This window comes from Octopus bimaculoides, chromosome 4 (assembly GCF_046866305.1).
Source record: "Octopus bimaculoides isolate indiv1 chromosome 4, ASM4686630v1, whole genome shotgun sequence".
NCBI classification, from domain to species: Eukaryota; Metazoa; Mollusca; class Cephalopoda; order Octopoda; family Octopodidae; genus Octopus; species Octopus bimaculoides.
In genome coordinates, this window is record NC_142931.1 from 24,543,254 (window position 1) to 24,559,248 (window position 15,995).

A 15,995-nucleotide genomic window follows, 5' to 3' on the forward strand; every position below is an offset into this window, starting at 1 on the left:
TTGTCTTATGTTCAAACCAGCCAGAACTGGCCTTTCACACCTACCCTACAATGTCATTCTAAAAATAAACAATCACATCATTAAAATTTCGTAGATACGTAATAATGCTTGATTAATTCAAAACAATGTGAATAAATAAGCATTACATTTGACAGAATAATCTGAATGCTAAAGGGTTAAACATACTTTTGTGCTGTTTCCACTTTTATTTTTTAACTATACATATATATGGAGATGTACTTGCATAGCAAGTGACTTGATCTGAGATTGTGTGCTGAAACAAAACGAATTGCAGCATGGAAGGTGTTTATAAGCTATTTAAAAACACACAAAAGACTGTTAGATTCACTTCAACATTCAAATTTAATTTGTGTCAAAATATTTTCTTCGCTTTGAAACTGCAACCTGTTCACTGACAAAACTTTGTGCTAAATGAAGTTTTGTCAATGAAGAAGTCGTGGTTTCAAAGTGACAAAAAAATTTTGACACAAATCAAATTTAAATGTTGAAGTGATTCTAACTTTTTTTTTATACATATACACATACATATATATATATACATACATACATACATACATACATACATACATACATACATATATTAGTTGTTATAATGAAGTCAAACTGAATAGTGACATTTTGAAATCATTTAACCTGTTTTTTTCTCTAGTTTGCATAATATATAATAGGAAATACATCCAATATGTAAACCTCAACTGAAGAAGTTTTACATAATGGATGCATTTCCAATTATATATTATGCAAACCTGAAACAAACATATTAAATGATTTCAAAATATCACGATTTGGTTTGAATTCATTATTACAACTAATATGATGCAACACCAGTACAAACTAGCTGTTCTTGACTTCACTAATGCAGATACTCAAACAATGATTTGGAGTAGTCTGTTGTATTTGAATCAAGTTGAAAATTCTAGTGCTATGCACCACTTCTAGTGCTATGCACCTCATGCTCTTGTTTGATAAGGCTGGGTCATCCCAGGTTAGCAGTCCCAGCTAACAATTATCATTGTGTGTAAAGCCAAGCAGGTCCACCAATGCCCTCCATCACTGGCGGTTCTATGCCAGGCCCTCTACATTTACCAAGATGATATCAAGCCTCTGGAAGTCTTCCTTAATTACATCTAGCCATATGGTGCAGAACCTGTTGTGGGGCCTCTTCCAGCCCACAGCTGCAGCAATGAACAAGAATGAGGTCCTGGTAGATGACCTGGCGGGAGGTGGATGACGTGCCCAAACCAGCGCATGTGACAGTTGGCTATGAGGCAGGAGGTTATGGGCTGACGCATGCGCACATGCAGCTCTTCACTGGAGGGTGAAAAATGAATACGAAGGGAAAATATATCCATGTTTTTCCTTATGATCCTTATATTATAAACTGAATATGCTAAAACAGAATGACATTGTAAGGAACAATTTGAAACTAAATCTTCATATAAATATATATAAATATACTACATCTTTAATCCTTTCAAAACTACATTTCAAATGAAATACCAAGCCTGTTTTGTGATAAAAGTCACTTGATTTAAGAAATATATAAAAAAATCTTTAAACGTACTTTGTTGCTGTTTCCACCTTTACTTTTTAGCTATAACCTTTGATTTGTATGGATTCTTAACCCCTTTTCAACTATATATCATCATCACCATCATCATCATCATAGTTTAACGTCTGCCTTCCATGCTAGCATGGGTTGGACGATTTGACAGAGGACTAGCGAACCAGATGGCTGCACCAGGCTCCAATCTGATCTGGCAGAGTTTCTACAGCTGGATGCCCTTCCTAACGCCAACCACTCCGAGAGTGTAGTGGGTGCTTTTATGTGCCACCGGCATGAAAAAAGACAGTGAGAGGGAAAATAATGTTTATTTTTGTATACGTCCACTTAATTTATATTTGAAAAGTTTCCTCCTACTTTTTTGAATTGCAAAGTCTTTGATCAGGTCTTCAAAATTAATCTTAGGTAACACATCTGAAACTATACTTAGTATAGATAAAGGCATCCCAAATATTATTTTAGCAAGTGATTTCTTTTGTGCTGTAAACCATTTACCATTTCTGTGGTGCCCCCTCCCTTCCCTTGATACCCTACTTGAAATTTTGATGGAAGGTTTTAATTTAGATCACAGATCACTTTGAAATGTGAAGTTTATATCACAGAACCAGGGTTGACCTAAGGTGGATTGGTATCAAAAGGGTTAAAATAATAATCTTAAATTAACACTTACACATACACAAGGAAGATGAAAGTAGCATTTTTATTATGACTAACTGCACACACACGCACGCGCGCGCACACACACACACACACACACAGTGTAGAAGCTGTAGATATTTATATGAGATGGATGGGCAGTGTTCATAGCCTTTATGGACTCTCCAAGATTTGATGAGGCTGAAGTAATTTATGTTCAGCCTGAATACTACCTGTGTATGGTTGTAGGAAAATACAGGTACAGAGAGAGTCCCAGAGTATTGACATTCTGGAAATAAAAGGCTTCGCTAAAGTAATTGAAGCAGAGTTTTCAAGTGATGCTATGGAAGAACTTTTAGAGTAATAATAATGGTACAAGAAACTGAGAAAAGAATCAACATGTAAGAGTTGCTTTAGATGTTGTCTCAGATATTTAAGTGTGTAACAGCTGGTTCCTCCCAAATTTGTTAATGACACTTTAATGTGAAGTGTAAAATCTTCCCTAGTTTAGAGACAACAGCTGTTCAGAGATGAAGTAGTTTCTGTTACAAAGTGACATCCTAACTTTGAGATGAAGTTTTGATTATGTGATAAATACAAGGCAGCAATGAGAGGTCATTGGCCATTGAGATGTCTAGCAAATATGAAGACATCTGTGATAGTTCTAGTTCATGTGTTGTTGAGAAAAAAAGGAGTGTATGATATTGTAAGTATATTTCCAAGTGATGTGTAGTAACAATTTTGATTTTGTTAAAGGATATCATTGTTGTATACTCAATGGAAGATTTTTATTAAAGGATGTCATTGCTGTATACTCATTGGAACATATGTCTTGTGTGGAGTGTCTAGACTGTAGTTGGATGAGAGATGAGTGCCAAAATGTTATCAAGGAGTTAGATGTGATATCATCTTCATAATGTTATGCTTGTTTAGCAATACTAGTTAAGTGATGTAGAGAAGGAGGAGTATGGGGAACATAATAAACTCTGAAAAAGAACAGAGATAATAGGCTGTGTTGTTGAAGAGAGTACCATTGACATACATGCAATGAAGCAGTCTGAGAGGAAACTATCAATCCTAGATAACAAAGATAAGTTGTTAAGCTGACCTGTGATCAAAGACTTTCCAACTGTGACCATCCTTATTTTCAGGTCGAGTGTATTTAAGGCTACTTTTTTCTATGCATCTTCCTGTTTTCTTTGTCTTTTTTTTTTTAAAGATGGTAAGGTATAATTTGAGGGAGATTTGTTGCTGTATCTAGCAGGTCAAGCAACAATGCACAGGTTCCTCTGTTGGTTTAATGAGACATAGATGGGCAAGAGCTTTCTATGTGGCACCAGAATGGGTGCTTTTTTATGTGGCACTGGCATGGGTGCTTTTTAAGTGGTGCCAGCATGGGTAGCTCTTCATATGGTGCCAGTACAGGTGCTTTTTATGTGGAATTTGTCTAAGATTACTCACCTCAGAGTTGGAAGTGGTGGGTGTCTTTTTTAAAAAAATATAGGAGTTTATTCAATGAGACAAGAAAGAAGAGGAATATATTTGTAAATCTATGCTAAAATGGCTGCAACTAAATAAAGGACATATGAGCTATGATGATAATTGACAGTATAAAGTATAATGCTTTACAATTTTAAAAATCATTAATAAAGTTTTCAGTGAAATTATATGTAAGATTTAAATTACTTGTTACCTGCATGTCCACATTTCCACTGTTCTAATGAGCACTGATGTAACAGCGCCCATGGCTGCGCTTGCTCTGCCATCCTCCTCATGTTCCCGACAACAGCACTGGCTCCCATCAAGTCATATCTACCAGCTTTGCTTTCATCAGCTCCCATTCTGAGCTGACCTCCACGTTGATGCTGTCGATGGCGATCACGGGCCCACTTCTCGCGTCTAAAGAAGAAATAAACAAAAAGAAACAAAATATAAAATTGTGAAATCATAATCATTCTTTGCTAACAGTCTTATGAACATTACATAATAATCATATCTTAATGAAGGACATTAGCAATGTGTCTAAAACAAAATAGCTGCAATCAAATGTTGGAATCAGGTGTTAGACTACTTTGATACTACATGTGTAACACAGGAAATTATTTTCTTTTCAAATCTTATTGTGTTGCCAGCCACCATTACTCCTAAATAATGACCTTCTAAGTTATATTGGTTTCAGATTTTGGCACAAGGCCAGCAGCTTCAAGGAAGAGGCCAAGTCAACCCCAGTACTCAGCTAGTACTTATTTTATTGATTCTGAAAAAATGAAAGGAAAAGTTGACCTCAGTGGCATTTGAACTCAGAACATAAGGACAGACAAAATGCTTAGCAGCATTTTACCCAGCATGTCAACAATTTTGTTGCTTTCTTAGTTATATTATTATATTCAAGTGGATAGGTAGCTGGGAATGTTAAATACAACTAGATGTTTTACAACCTTATGAAGCTGAGTTCAAATTCTGATGTGGTAAATTTTGTTTTTTATTCCTTTAAGGTTTATAAAATTAGTACTCAGATCAGTCCAACTGATTTCATTGTAGCTACCCTTATAAAAGTGCCTGGTGATTCGTCAAAGTAGATTCTTAGAGTGACAGAGAGATACCATGAGGTGATGATAAATAATATAAAGGATATTAGCAATTTGGAAGTTGTTGAGTCACGAGAGAGATAATTTACATTGGTAAGGCCCATGATGCAGGCTGGAAGAAGGTCCAAAAACTGGTAATAAAAATTACATGCAGTGGATACAACAAAGATTTTAGAAAAGTTAGGTCAAAACTGAAATTATAGATGATTCAAAGTTGCAATGAATGAGAAGATTTGCAGCAGACACATCTAACCAATGCCAATACAAAAGCGAAGAACAGAAATGGATGATGATGGTGATAATGATTACAATGATGACCAGGATGATGGTGAGGGGTGGAGTAGGGATGGTCTGATGGAGGAAGCAGCGAAGGAGGTGATAATTATCTTAATCATTAACACCCATTTCCTCAATTTCCATTTCCACTATTCTCCAAATAGTGCTCTGTTTTTCAAGCAAACAAAGGATCTTTGAGACCAATTTGCCTAACTTTGTAGCATAGCAACGAAGTCTCTTCTCAAACAATTTCCTACTGTTTATTCATCACAGCAGCTGAAAATACACTAGCAGTGAATTGGGTAGGATATCCAAAAAACATTAATTTATTTCTCTATTTCTAGTTTACAAAAAAAAAAAAAAAAAAGCTTCCTAAGCACAATGGCCTCTGCTTAACTCTGGTTTTATGCTGTATAATAAATGAGAGATAAATCTCTCCTGGATAGAATGCTAGTCATCAATGCCTATTTACATACCCCTGATCTGTGACAAAAATGTAGAATAAACTATTCTGTCCCCAAACAGAACAATGCAATATCAGCAACAGATTTGAACTCAGTACCTAAGATTATGGAATCCAATGTCTTACCTACTCAACCATCTCACCACTGTTACCCCTCCTATTTAATTTTGCATGTTTCCATGGGGTTATTTCCTGTTGAAAACATACACCCATACATTTATCAAATATATTTTTCATACCCTGCAAGAAGTAAATAAGTCAAAAACATATACCAAGAGAAAATTAAATAAATATTGGGTGGTAGACTTAACCTTAACCCCTCATCCAGTTTAACACCACCACCCACCTAGCTCCACGAGTGTCTTTAGATAAGTCTACCCTTTACAAGTATTTAACTCAGGTCCTTGATTTAAGGATTCCTTCTGCCCTCCCTCCCACTAGTTTTAAAGATCCAATTAAGGATCATAGGCCTTGCCTTTAAATAGATTTTTTAAAATGTTCTTGTTGAATTTTGTCATTTGATAGCAACCAATAGGTTTATAGCTGAATAATGTAAAAGTCAACATAGAGGAAATATTCAGTCGCTGTTTACACCCAAGCTAGTTCTGATTGAGCAGAACTGAAGACATTCCAGCAATGACCATCTTGTCATTTTTTATCAAAGGCTCTCTTCATTATTTTCCTTTTTGAGTGTTGTGGGGAGGAGAAGTGCTCTTGTGAATTACAAAGGGGAACGCATTAGACCTGGTGTTAAAAAGAAAAAGCATCCTGTCTACTCTGCCAAGTGGCTGGTGAACAGGACTTTTCAACCTTGCCAAAAGGAAACCAACTAGTCTGGTGCTGGTGCCACTAAAGAACACCACCAAGTACATTGTGAAGAGGTCGACATTAGGAAGAGTTATTACGGCCATAGAAACCATAGCAAAACTCCGACATTAGAGCGAGACACAATCCTCTAACCTGTTGAATCCTGTTCAATTGTCTAATCCATGCTAACAGGAAAAGAAAACATGAAATGACAATGATGATGACAATGACTACATTGTCTAATGTGTTCTTTTTTTTTTTAACAGCTGAATGAGATTTGCAGTGATTGGTGGTGCTAATTCTTATCATTGAACTCATCTATATACTTGTAACAAAGGTGGGATGACCACAGCTAGAGAAACAATCAGATGATTTTCTTTTTGCTTTTTTGTTTCCATATGCTACTTCTTTACCATTGACTTATTTGTGCAAAGCCGACTGACAAGATGATGAAATAATAACCACAACACCCTCTCAAACGTTACCTCACTGCCCTCTGTCTCTCTTCTAACATTACTAAAACACAAACTCACTCTGCTGTACTTTTCAAAATAATTAAAATAATATTAGTCATTAAACTAATGTTATCTTTTCTTCACTAAATAAATATTTTTAATTAGATATTTTATGCATACTTCATTAAGTATGTCAACATTAACTTAATCAAAATAGTTTCTGTTCTGCTAAATGTTTAAATTTAATGCTGCCACTCCTTCTTAGACCTTTTCTTCACTTATCTTCTCTTTTTTCATCATCTCTCAGAGTTGCATCCGCATGGATTCCTAAACTCTTCATCTAGTAACCTGTAGCTACTCAAAACTTAACATCAGATATCCATTCCCTTGTCTGTTCTCAATATAGGAAGATCTAAAAAATACCAGTATATATTTTCTGAGATGCAGTTGTTGCTATTTAACTTCAGGTTTGCCATTATAAAGTAGATCTATGAGCAAAGATTTTCCAGCTGTGCCCATGGCTGTGTGGTAAGTAGATTGCTTCCCAACCACATGGTCCTGGGTTCTCATCCCATTGTGCGGCACCTTGGGCAAGTGTCTTCTACTATAGTCTTGGGCTGACCAAAACCTTGTAAGTGGATCTGGTAGACAGAAACTAAAAGAAGCCTGACACACATATATATATATATATATCTGTGTATATATTTGTGTCTGTGTTTGTCCCCCCCCCCACTATCGCTTGACAACCGATGTTGGTGTGTTTACATCCCCCATAACTTAGCAGTTCAACAAAAGAAACCGATAGAATAAGTACTAAGCTTACAAAGAATAAGTCCTGGGGTTGATTTGTTTGACTAAAGGTGGTACTCAAATGACTGAAGCAAATAAAAAATTAAAAAATAATTGGTTTCAAATTTTGGCACAGGGCCAATAATTTTGGGGGAAGGTGTAAGTTGATCACATTCACTCCAGTGCTCAACTGAGGTTTATTTTACCGACCCCGAAAGAATGAAAGACAAAGTCGACTATGGCAGAAATACTGCTAAGCATTCTGTCTGGTGTGCTAATGATTCTGCCAGCTCACCAATAATAATAATCAGTGGCAGAAACCCAAATTAAGCAAAAGGAAACGAATGCTTTCATAGGCAAGAGCAAAAGTTTTTTAAATTGTCTTTTTGAAGAACTTTGGGTTTCCATCAAAACTTGGGGTTCAACAAAATTTTGAGCAAAAAAGTTAAATGGAGTGAAATTATGGTTTAAAAAAAATTTTGTTAATTATTTATGGTGCTTCATATTCACATCAATGAATAAAAATTTAATTTTATTGCTATGGTTGTATGATTAAGAAACTTGCTTTGCAACCACATGGTTTCAGGTTCAGTCCCATTGCATGTCAACTTAGGCAAGTGTCTTCTACTAGAGCCCTGGGCTGATTGATGCCTTGCAAGTGAATTTGGTAGATTGAAACTGCATGGAAACCCTTATACATACATATATATATATATATATATACACACACATATGTGTGAATGTGTGTGTGTGTGCGCGCGCACGTGCATGTGTGTGTGTCTTTGCGTTTGTCCCCACCCCACTGCTTAACATCTGGTGTTGGTCTGTTTACAATCCCATAAATTAGTAGTTCAGCAAAAAACTAAAAAGTAGTTACTGGAGTCAATTTGTTTGACTAAATATCGCAGAGTAGTGCCCTAACTTGGCCACAGTCTAGTGACTGAAACAAGTAAAAGAATAAAAGATTTGTCAAGCATTAAGTGTTCACTTCTTCACCAAAATTCCAGAACATCTTTATAGTTTCCATGATGTAGAAAAGCTTAAAGACCTTTGGCTTAGTATACTACAATCAAATTTTCTCACATAATAATAAACCAAAACGCTACAGACACTGGAAGTAAGTATGAATCTCATGAGGCTTTGTCAATGTTTTGTGAAAACATTAATTAACTCAAGATATCCATTTAAATTCTCATTAAATCTTGAACTTCAAACATGTATTTCTAAAACAATATCTTAATTTAACTCTAGAGAGATCTTTAAAATATTGACTTTTTGCTCAAAGAAGACTTCATAATTAATCAAAGTTAATAATTCCAATAATGTTTACTTTCAGCAAGGGACAAGGCTTTTGTTTTAGAGAAAAGTGCGTAAACAACCGATTACACCCAAGCGGATTGATCTTACCCTGAGTTTTCTATCAATTTATAACACTAATGAAATGATTCATTGCATAACAGTAAAAACATTTCGATTCACTAATGAATCAAGACATGTTTAAAGTGAGTTTGTGTTATTGGACTTGTGGGATTACAAATTTTCACCTGTCACAATGATTTTGCACAAATCATTGCAGAAAATATAGACAGAGGTATAGCTGTAATCTGTGCAGGTGTGACTGAAAGAGGTGCAGGTGTGACTGAAAGAGGTGCAGGTGTGGCTGTAATAGGCAAAGGTGTTGCTGTGGTTAAGAAGTTCTCTTCCAAACCATACGATTTGGGGTTCAGTCCAACTGTATGGCACTTTAGGCAAGTGTCTTCTACTATAGCCCTGGGTCAAGCAAAACCTACTGAGTGGATTTGGTAGACAGAAACTGAAAGAATCTTGTTGCATGTGTGTGTGTGTCTGGATGGATGGATGGATATGCTTGTGTCTCCTTATCTTGACATTGCATGATTGTCATAAATGTCACTCATTTCCAATCTTCTGCAGAAACATGTCTGGCCATTGAAAAGTCTGCCCCAGAAAACTTTGTTCAACCCATGCAAACATAGAAAAGTGGACATTAAAGAAACAAAAAAAAAAAAACCCAACAAAACAAAAACATGACTGATTTCATCAAATTAATAGAAACACATGTGACATATAGTGTGTTGGGAAGCTGTATAAAAGATAAAATAAAATGGACAAGATAAAATGCACAAGGAAACACACACACACATGCACAAACACACGTACACAAAAGGAATTGAAAGGAAATAAACTGAGTTTTAACTATGATGTATAAATGCCAACAATTTGTACAGTAACTTAAGAATGGGAGAATCAAGGCTATGATTCCATCTACATGGGAAAGAATGTTTGCATCTGAAATTAGAGGAAACATGGGGGTGTTTATTTCAACCCAGCAGGGGATGGTGACTGCAGTAATTGATTCCGGAAATTAACTACCAATTTAAATGTGTGAACAGAATAAAAGGATAGATGAAGTTGTGAGAAACAAATGAAGCTTGGTATTATGTCAGTGGTAACAATATAATAACCATATTACAAAGTTACTATCATATTCATTAGATTCTGTTAAGGGAAAGACAGACTGAATTTAATGCTCAAAGGTTAAATATTCACAGTAACAATAGACAGGTCAATACGGTGAAAATAAATAAAAAGAAAATTCACTATTGAATATCAGAGAAATGTATTTTACACCCTTCTCATTTAAATCTTATTTTCTAATATTATTTCAGTCTTTTAAATTGCTGATCAAAAATGAAACTTTTTTAATCACCATTTTTTACTCCACATCACCCACCACCATCGTCATTCTCATTGCCATCACCATCATCACCACTACCACTACTGTTATCATCATCATCATCCTTTTACATTTGCTTTCTCAGGTTTCCTGAAGTGCATTATGACTGGATACCCTTGCTGTCATCAACACCTTTAGTTGCCTTTATGGTATACAGTATACCTCCTCTAAAACTGGGATACACATAGTCAGTACAAGGTACTATTTCTGCTGGTCAGAAAGGCATTTAACCATTACACCTTTCTAAGGTGGCAAACAGAGTCATTAGGGTGTCAGAAAAAAATGTGGCGAGCTGACAGAAACGTTAGCACGCCAGGCAAAATGCTTAGCGGTATTTCGTCTGCTACTACGTTCTGAGTTCAAATTCCGCAGAGGTCGACTTTGCCTTTCATCCTTTCGGGGTCGATTAAATAAGTACCAGTTACGCACTGGGGTCGATATAATCAACTTAATCCGTTTGCCTGTCCTTGTTTGTCCCCTCTGCGTATAGTCCCTTGTGGGCAGTAAAGAAATAAGAAAAAAATGCTTTGCAACATTTTTTCTGGTTCTTAATGTTCTGAGTTCAAATGCTAACAAGATTACTTTACCTTTTATCCTTTCAGGGTTAATTAAAAAGCACCAGTTGGTGGGGTTCATGTAACTGACTTAACCCCTCTCCAAAAGCTGCTGACCTTGTGCTAAAATTTGAAACCATTTTAACACTTTTATAATAAGATGTGATTTTACAAAACACAATTTTAAAGTGGTTACAGAGTGTCCACTGAGCAGTCAAGGAATCATATCCTGTTACAGAGACTGCAATGTGTCTGTAGGTATGATACTAAACTCTCAATAATTTTGTCCAATGAGCTGCTTCAAAGTACCAAATGTGAATGTAGCATAGTGCTTGATATCATTGACCGGTGTATAACTGAACCTGAAGGATTGCTTGGGGGTACAAAGAATGATATATAAATCTGTCAATTTATTGTGTTTCAATAACATGAAAATAATAGTAACTCATTTAAATACTGTATATTAAATGATATTTATCTCTTGCTGTATGGAGTACTTTTTTGTTGATCCTCTAATAACAGAACACTATATATATATCATTATCATCATTTAATGTCCATGTTCCATGCTATATATATATATACACACATACATGTACATTAAATTAATAATTATATATGTATATATATATAATTATATTAAGGGAGAAAGTCGAAACTTGACTTTTCTCCTCCATACTGAATGAATGTCTAAACATTACAAAGCTACCAAGAAATATGAATATATACACACACATATATATATATACAAATGAGTGGACAAACGAAAGAAGAGCACTCAACACATTTATTGAGAGTTACATGTATGGATCAGAACAGTTTGATTCAAATTCCATACTACTTAAAGTTTCAAAGCTTTGAAACTTTAAGAAACATGAAATTTAAATCAAACTGTTCTGATCCACTGCCCTGCCCTGCACACACAGTGCAGGCTTGGTTGTGTGGTTAAGAAGTTTGTTTCCAATGTACATAGCATCAGGTTCAGTCCCACAGAGTAATACCTTCAGTAAATGCCTTTTACTATAGCTTAATGAACGGATTTGTTAGATGGAAACTGAAAGAAGCCTCTCTGTGTGTGTGTGTGTGTGTGTGTGTGCGCACCTGTGCATGCATGTGCATGTATCGCCTTGTCTTGACATTGTAAGCAAGCATCACAACCATACAAGGAGTGTCATTCATTTCCAGTCTTCCAATCAAACATATCCAGCCAAGGGAAAATATCACCTTACTTGGAAACAGATGAGGGTTGGCGACAGAAAGAGTACAGAAAATAGAAAATCTACCTCAACAAATTCTATCTGAGCCATGCAAGCAGGAAAATGGAAAACATTAAAACAATGCTGGCAACAGTAATGATGACAGTATGGTTACAGTTGTTGTTTGACCCCAGCTTAGCTCTGGTCAAACAGACCTATGGTTGAAAGCATTTCAAAAGTGACCATTTCATGATTTGTCCATACATAGGACATATACGACTACATCATCAAATGTAGCTTTTCTTTTAATAAAATGGGTAGCATGTGATTTAAGGAAAATTTGACTATTGTTTTTAGGAGATCAAGAAACATTGTAGAGCTGCACTCATTGACTCAACATGGTGCTAGCTGTGGTGATGGTCGGGTTGATTCATAAGCTGGACTTAGCCCTTTACCACTTAAACCAGCCATATCTGGCACAAATATTCTACCCATTTTACGTTCAAACTAGCCAAATCCAGCCTCTCATCTACCCTATAATATTATTTTTAAATGATGTGACCATTTAAAAATAAATGATCACATCATTGAAATCTCAAAGCTACAAGATGTGTGATAAATTCAAAACAATGTGAATAAATAATCATTACATGTAACAGAATAATCTGAATGCTAACAGGTTAAATCAACAGCTTGCTTTCAAACTGTTCCATCTTACAAATGAACATTGGATAAATGAAATCCACAAACTAAAGTTACATGATTTGTCCTTAATAATGTGTCATAGTGAATTAGTTATATTGTAATGGAATTGTTAACTAATGAGCATGTTTCATCACTATGTTTAATGATGACTCCTCAATAATAACTGCTATTATTACAATTATTAATCAGACCAAAGGAATAAATAGATAAAGAAAGCAGTAAGATCCAAGAAATCTAATGAATGTCTGCACTGGTAATTAGAGAGCACAAATAGTTCAAAAGTGGAACAAATTAGTATGTTATGAAGAAGAGGGAAATTCTAATGTTTTGGGTAGAAACATTTCTCAGCGAATGATGTTATCTGATGAACTAAATTAATAAAAATAGAGTGAGTGTCACAGAGGGGTACAGTTTGTCATGAGAAGAACTGTGCCAAACAGATGTAATATTAAATAAGAAATTCAAGAAACGAAGAGTTAAAGAATTTCCAGTGATACTAGAGGAAATATACATTCTTGAAGTAAAGTCTGGGAGAATGTTGATTTGAAAGATATGCAGTCAACTGAATGAACTTTATGATTATTATACAGAGAAAGTCGATAGAACTTTAACATGATGACATACATTACAATAGCATGTATAAATGTTTATGTCTTATTGTTACTGTGTTTTGATTTAGGAAAACACCTAAAACTGCTGTCATAAGATTTTTTAAATGTATATTTTAAAAACTTTTAAAATTCTCTTTAGCTGAGTTGCAATAAAGAAAGACAAAAGATTTCTGAAATGTCAATGCCGTCTTCAAATAGGACATAGATTATTAACCAAAATAAAAATCTCACTTGAACTGAATGATTAAGTGGTGAAATCAATCAATATAATATTGATCTGAACAATGTTATGTTGATATGGTATATTAACATAACGAGAGAGAAAAAAAAAAAAGAAGAAAGAAACATTGTAAGATAACAGAATATTTTTATGCAAGAGAAAATTTGACTCCACTTTAAATTCTATAAGAATTCTGTAAAGCAATAAAATATTCAAGTGACTTCAGGCTATAAATGAATTTAATGTCTTGACTGTCATAATCTCTCACTCTCTTGTATATGCATATTCTTGTTTCAATTTTGAAATTTCTTACTAATACAGAAAGAGCCAGCTTCTAACTCAGAAACTAGGCTCTTTCATTTGAATTTAGACATCAACTAGATAGTCATGTACATATCTGCATATGTATGTACATATTCGTGTACATCATTGCTTGTGTGGACCTGCATGTTTTGACTTATGGATGTGTACATGTACACATTTGCATGTCTACATGTACACATTTGCATGTCTACATGTACACATTTGCATGTCTACATGTCTCTCTAAGACGTTTCTCTGAGACAAGATATTACACCTAGTGCTGTTTCACATTTGTATACATATTATAATGTACATACAAATGTGAAACAGCACGAGCTCTAATATCTTATCTCAGATAAAAATACTGGTATTTATTTTTGGCTGTTTCAAGTGAATACATTAATTTAATACTAGCCTGGATAACTTTCACACAAATCAGTAAATGTGTTGTTTACAGATTTCTATCTCATCTCAGAACAAGTATTTTGAGGTTTAGCTCAGAATGTGCAGGTTATTCCTCACTGAAGAGATCAAATCAAGTTGAAACACTATGTCTGGTGAGCCATGAGCTACTGACACTGAACAAATCCCTGAGATTTTAACACACAAGTCCTTTTGAGATGAAATATTATTGCTAGAGTCATTCAACATTTGTATACACATTTGTGAATATTATACACACATATAGATTTATTTTAAGTCTATATGTGCACATATCACCCTACTACATATTTCACATGTTTTCACAGTTTCCTTACTAATTTTGTAAATAGCTGAATCCCTTCTGATTTTGTAAAACCCAGCTTCTTAAGAGTGGTGCAGAAACAGTTAAATACATATCCCAGTGCCACAATAATTATAGGTATAAATCTAAAGTTATAGTTGGGGTGGAATAACTGCAAACATCTCGTTAGTTTTGCATCATATTTTTTCTTCTTTTTTCTTTAATATCATGTTAGGGTCAGCTAAAATTTTACTGACTTCCATTTCTCTGCACACAATTTTTCTCTGTTCCAGACCATTATGCTTGACCTGTTATGCTTACACTCTACAGAGGTTTTGACAAGAACGCTCCATCAATATTCTTTCACATTATGGATGAGCATATCTTTAAGATCACTGTAAATTCTTACACTTTTATTTTCAGGACAACTCTTTCTACATCGTATATATATATATATATATATATATATATATATATATATGTGTATGCATTTGTTGCCCTACCATCGATTGATAACCGATGTTGGAGTGTTTACATCCCCGTAACTTAGCAGTTCAGCATAAGAGACCTATAGAATAAGTACTAGGCTTACAAAGAATAAGTCCTGGGGTCGATTTGTTCAACTAAAGGTGGTGCTCCAGCATGGCCACAGCCAAATGACTGAAACAGATAAGGAATAAAGGAATACCACTTAACACAAACAAATGTCAACAGAGATTGTGGGAAGGGAAAGAAGTGTTCAGGAGGATGCAGGGACAGATGTAAATGAAAAACAAAAATAGAAAAAAAAAAAAGAACAAAACAAAAGAAACCAATGAGAAAATTTGAAAGAGAGAGAGAGACAAAAAGAAAACAAAATGGATTGATGGTCCTAAATTTAACATTACACTGAAGAACTCCAGTTTAGACTGGAATATGTATATGTGATTGAAATTTAATGATTTGTATTTTGTTATTGTTGGCACTCCGTCGCTTACGACGTTGAGGGTTCCAGTTGATCCGATCAACGGAACAGCCTGCTCGTGAAATTAACGTGCAAGTGGCTGAGCACTCCACAGACACATGCACCCTTAACGTAGTTCTCGGGGATATTCAGCGTGACACAGTGTGACAAGGCTGACCCTTTGAATTACAGGCACAACAGAAACAGGAAGTAAGAGTGAGAGAAAGTTGTAGTGAAAGAGTACAGCAGGGTTCGCCACCATCCCCTGTCGGAGCGTCGTGGAGCTTTAGGTGTTTTCGCTCAATAAATACTCACAACGCCCGGTCTGGGAATCAAAACCGCGATCCTATGACCGCGAGTCCGCTGCCCTAACCACTGGGTCATT

At 35.2% G+C, this 15,995-nt stretch overlaps 1 protein-coding gene across 10 annotated transcripts in view; it reads right to left on the reverse strand.

Annotated features, from left to right (window-relative positions):
- LOC106883075 (uncharacterized) overlaps positions 1–15,995 on the reverse strand; it is a 335,438-nt gene that overhangs the window by 15,519 nt on the left and 303,924 nt on the right. For all 10 annotated transcript variants that reach the window (XM_052966955.2, XM_089350513.1, XM_014933956.3 and 7 more), the window contains one exon: positions 3,915–4,120. In XM_052966955.2, the coding sequence (XP_052822915.1) occupies positions 3,915–4,120 (206 nt within the window). The remainder of the gene's footprint in view (positions 1–3,914; positions 4,121–15,995) is intronic.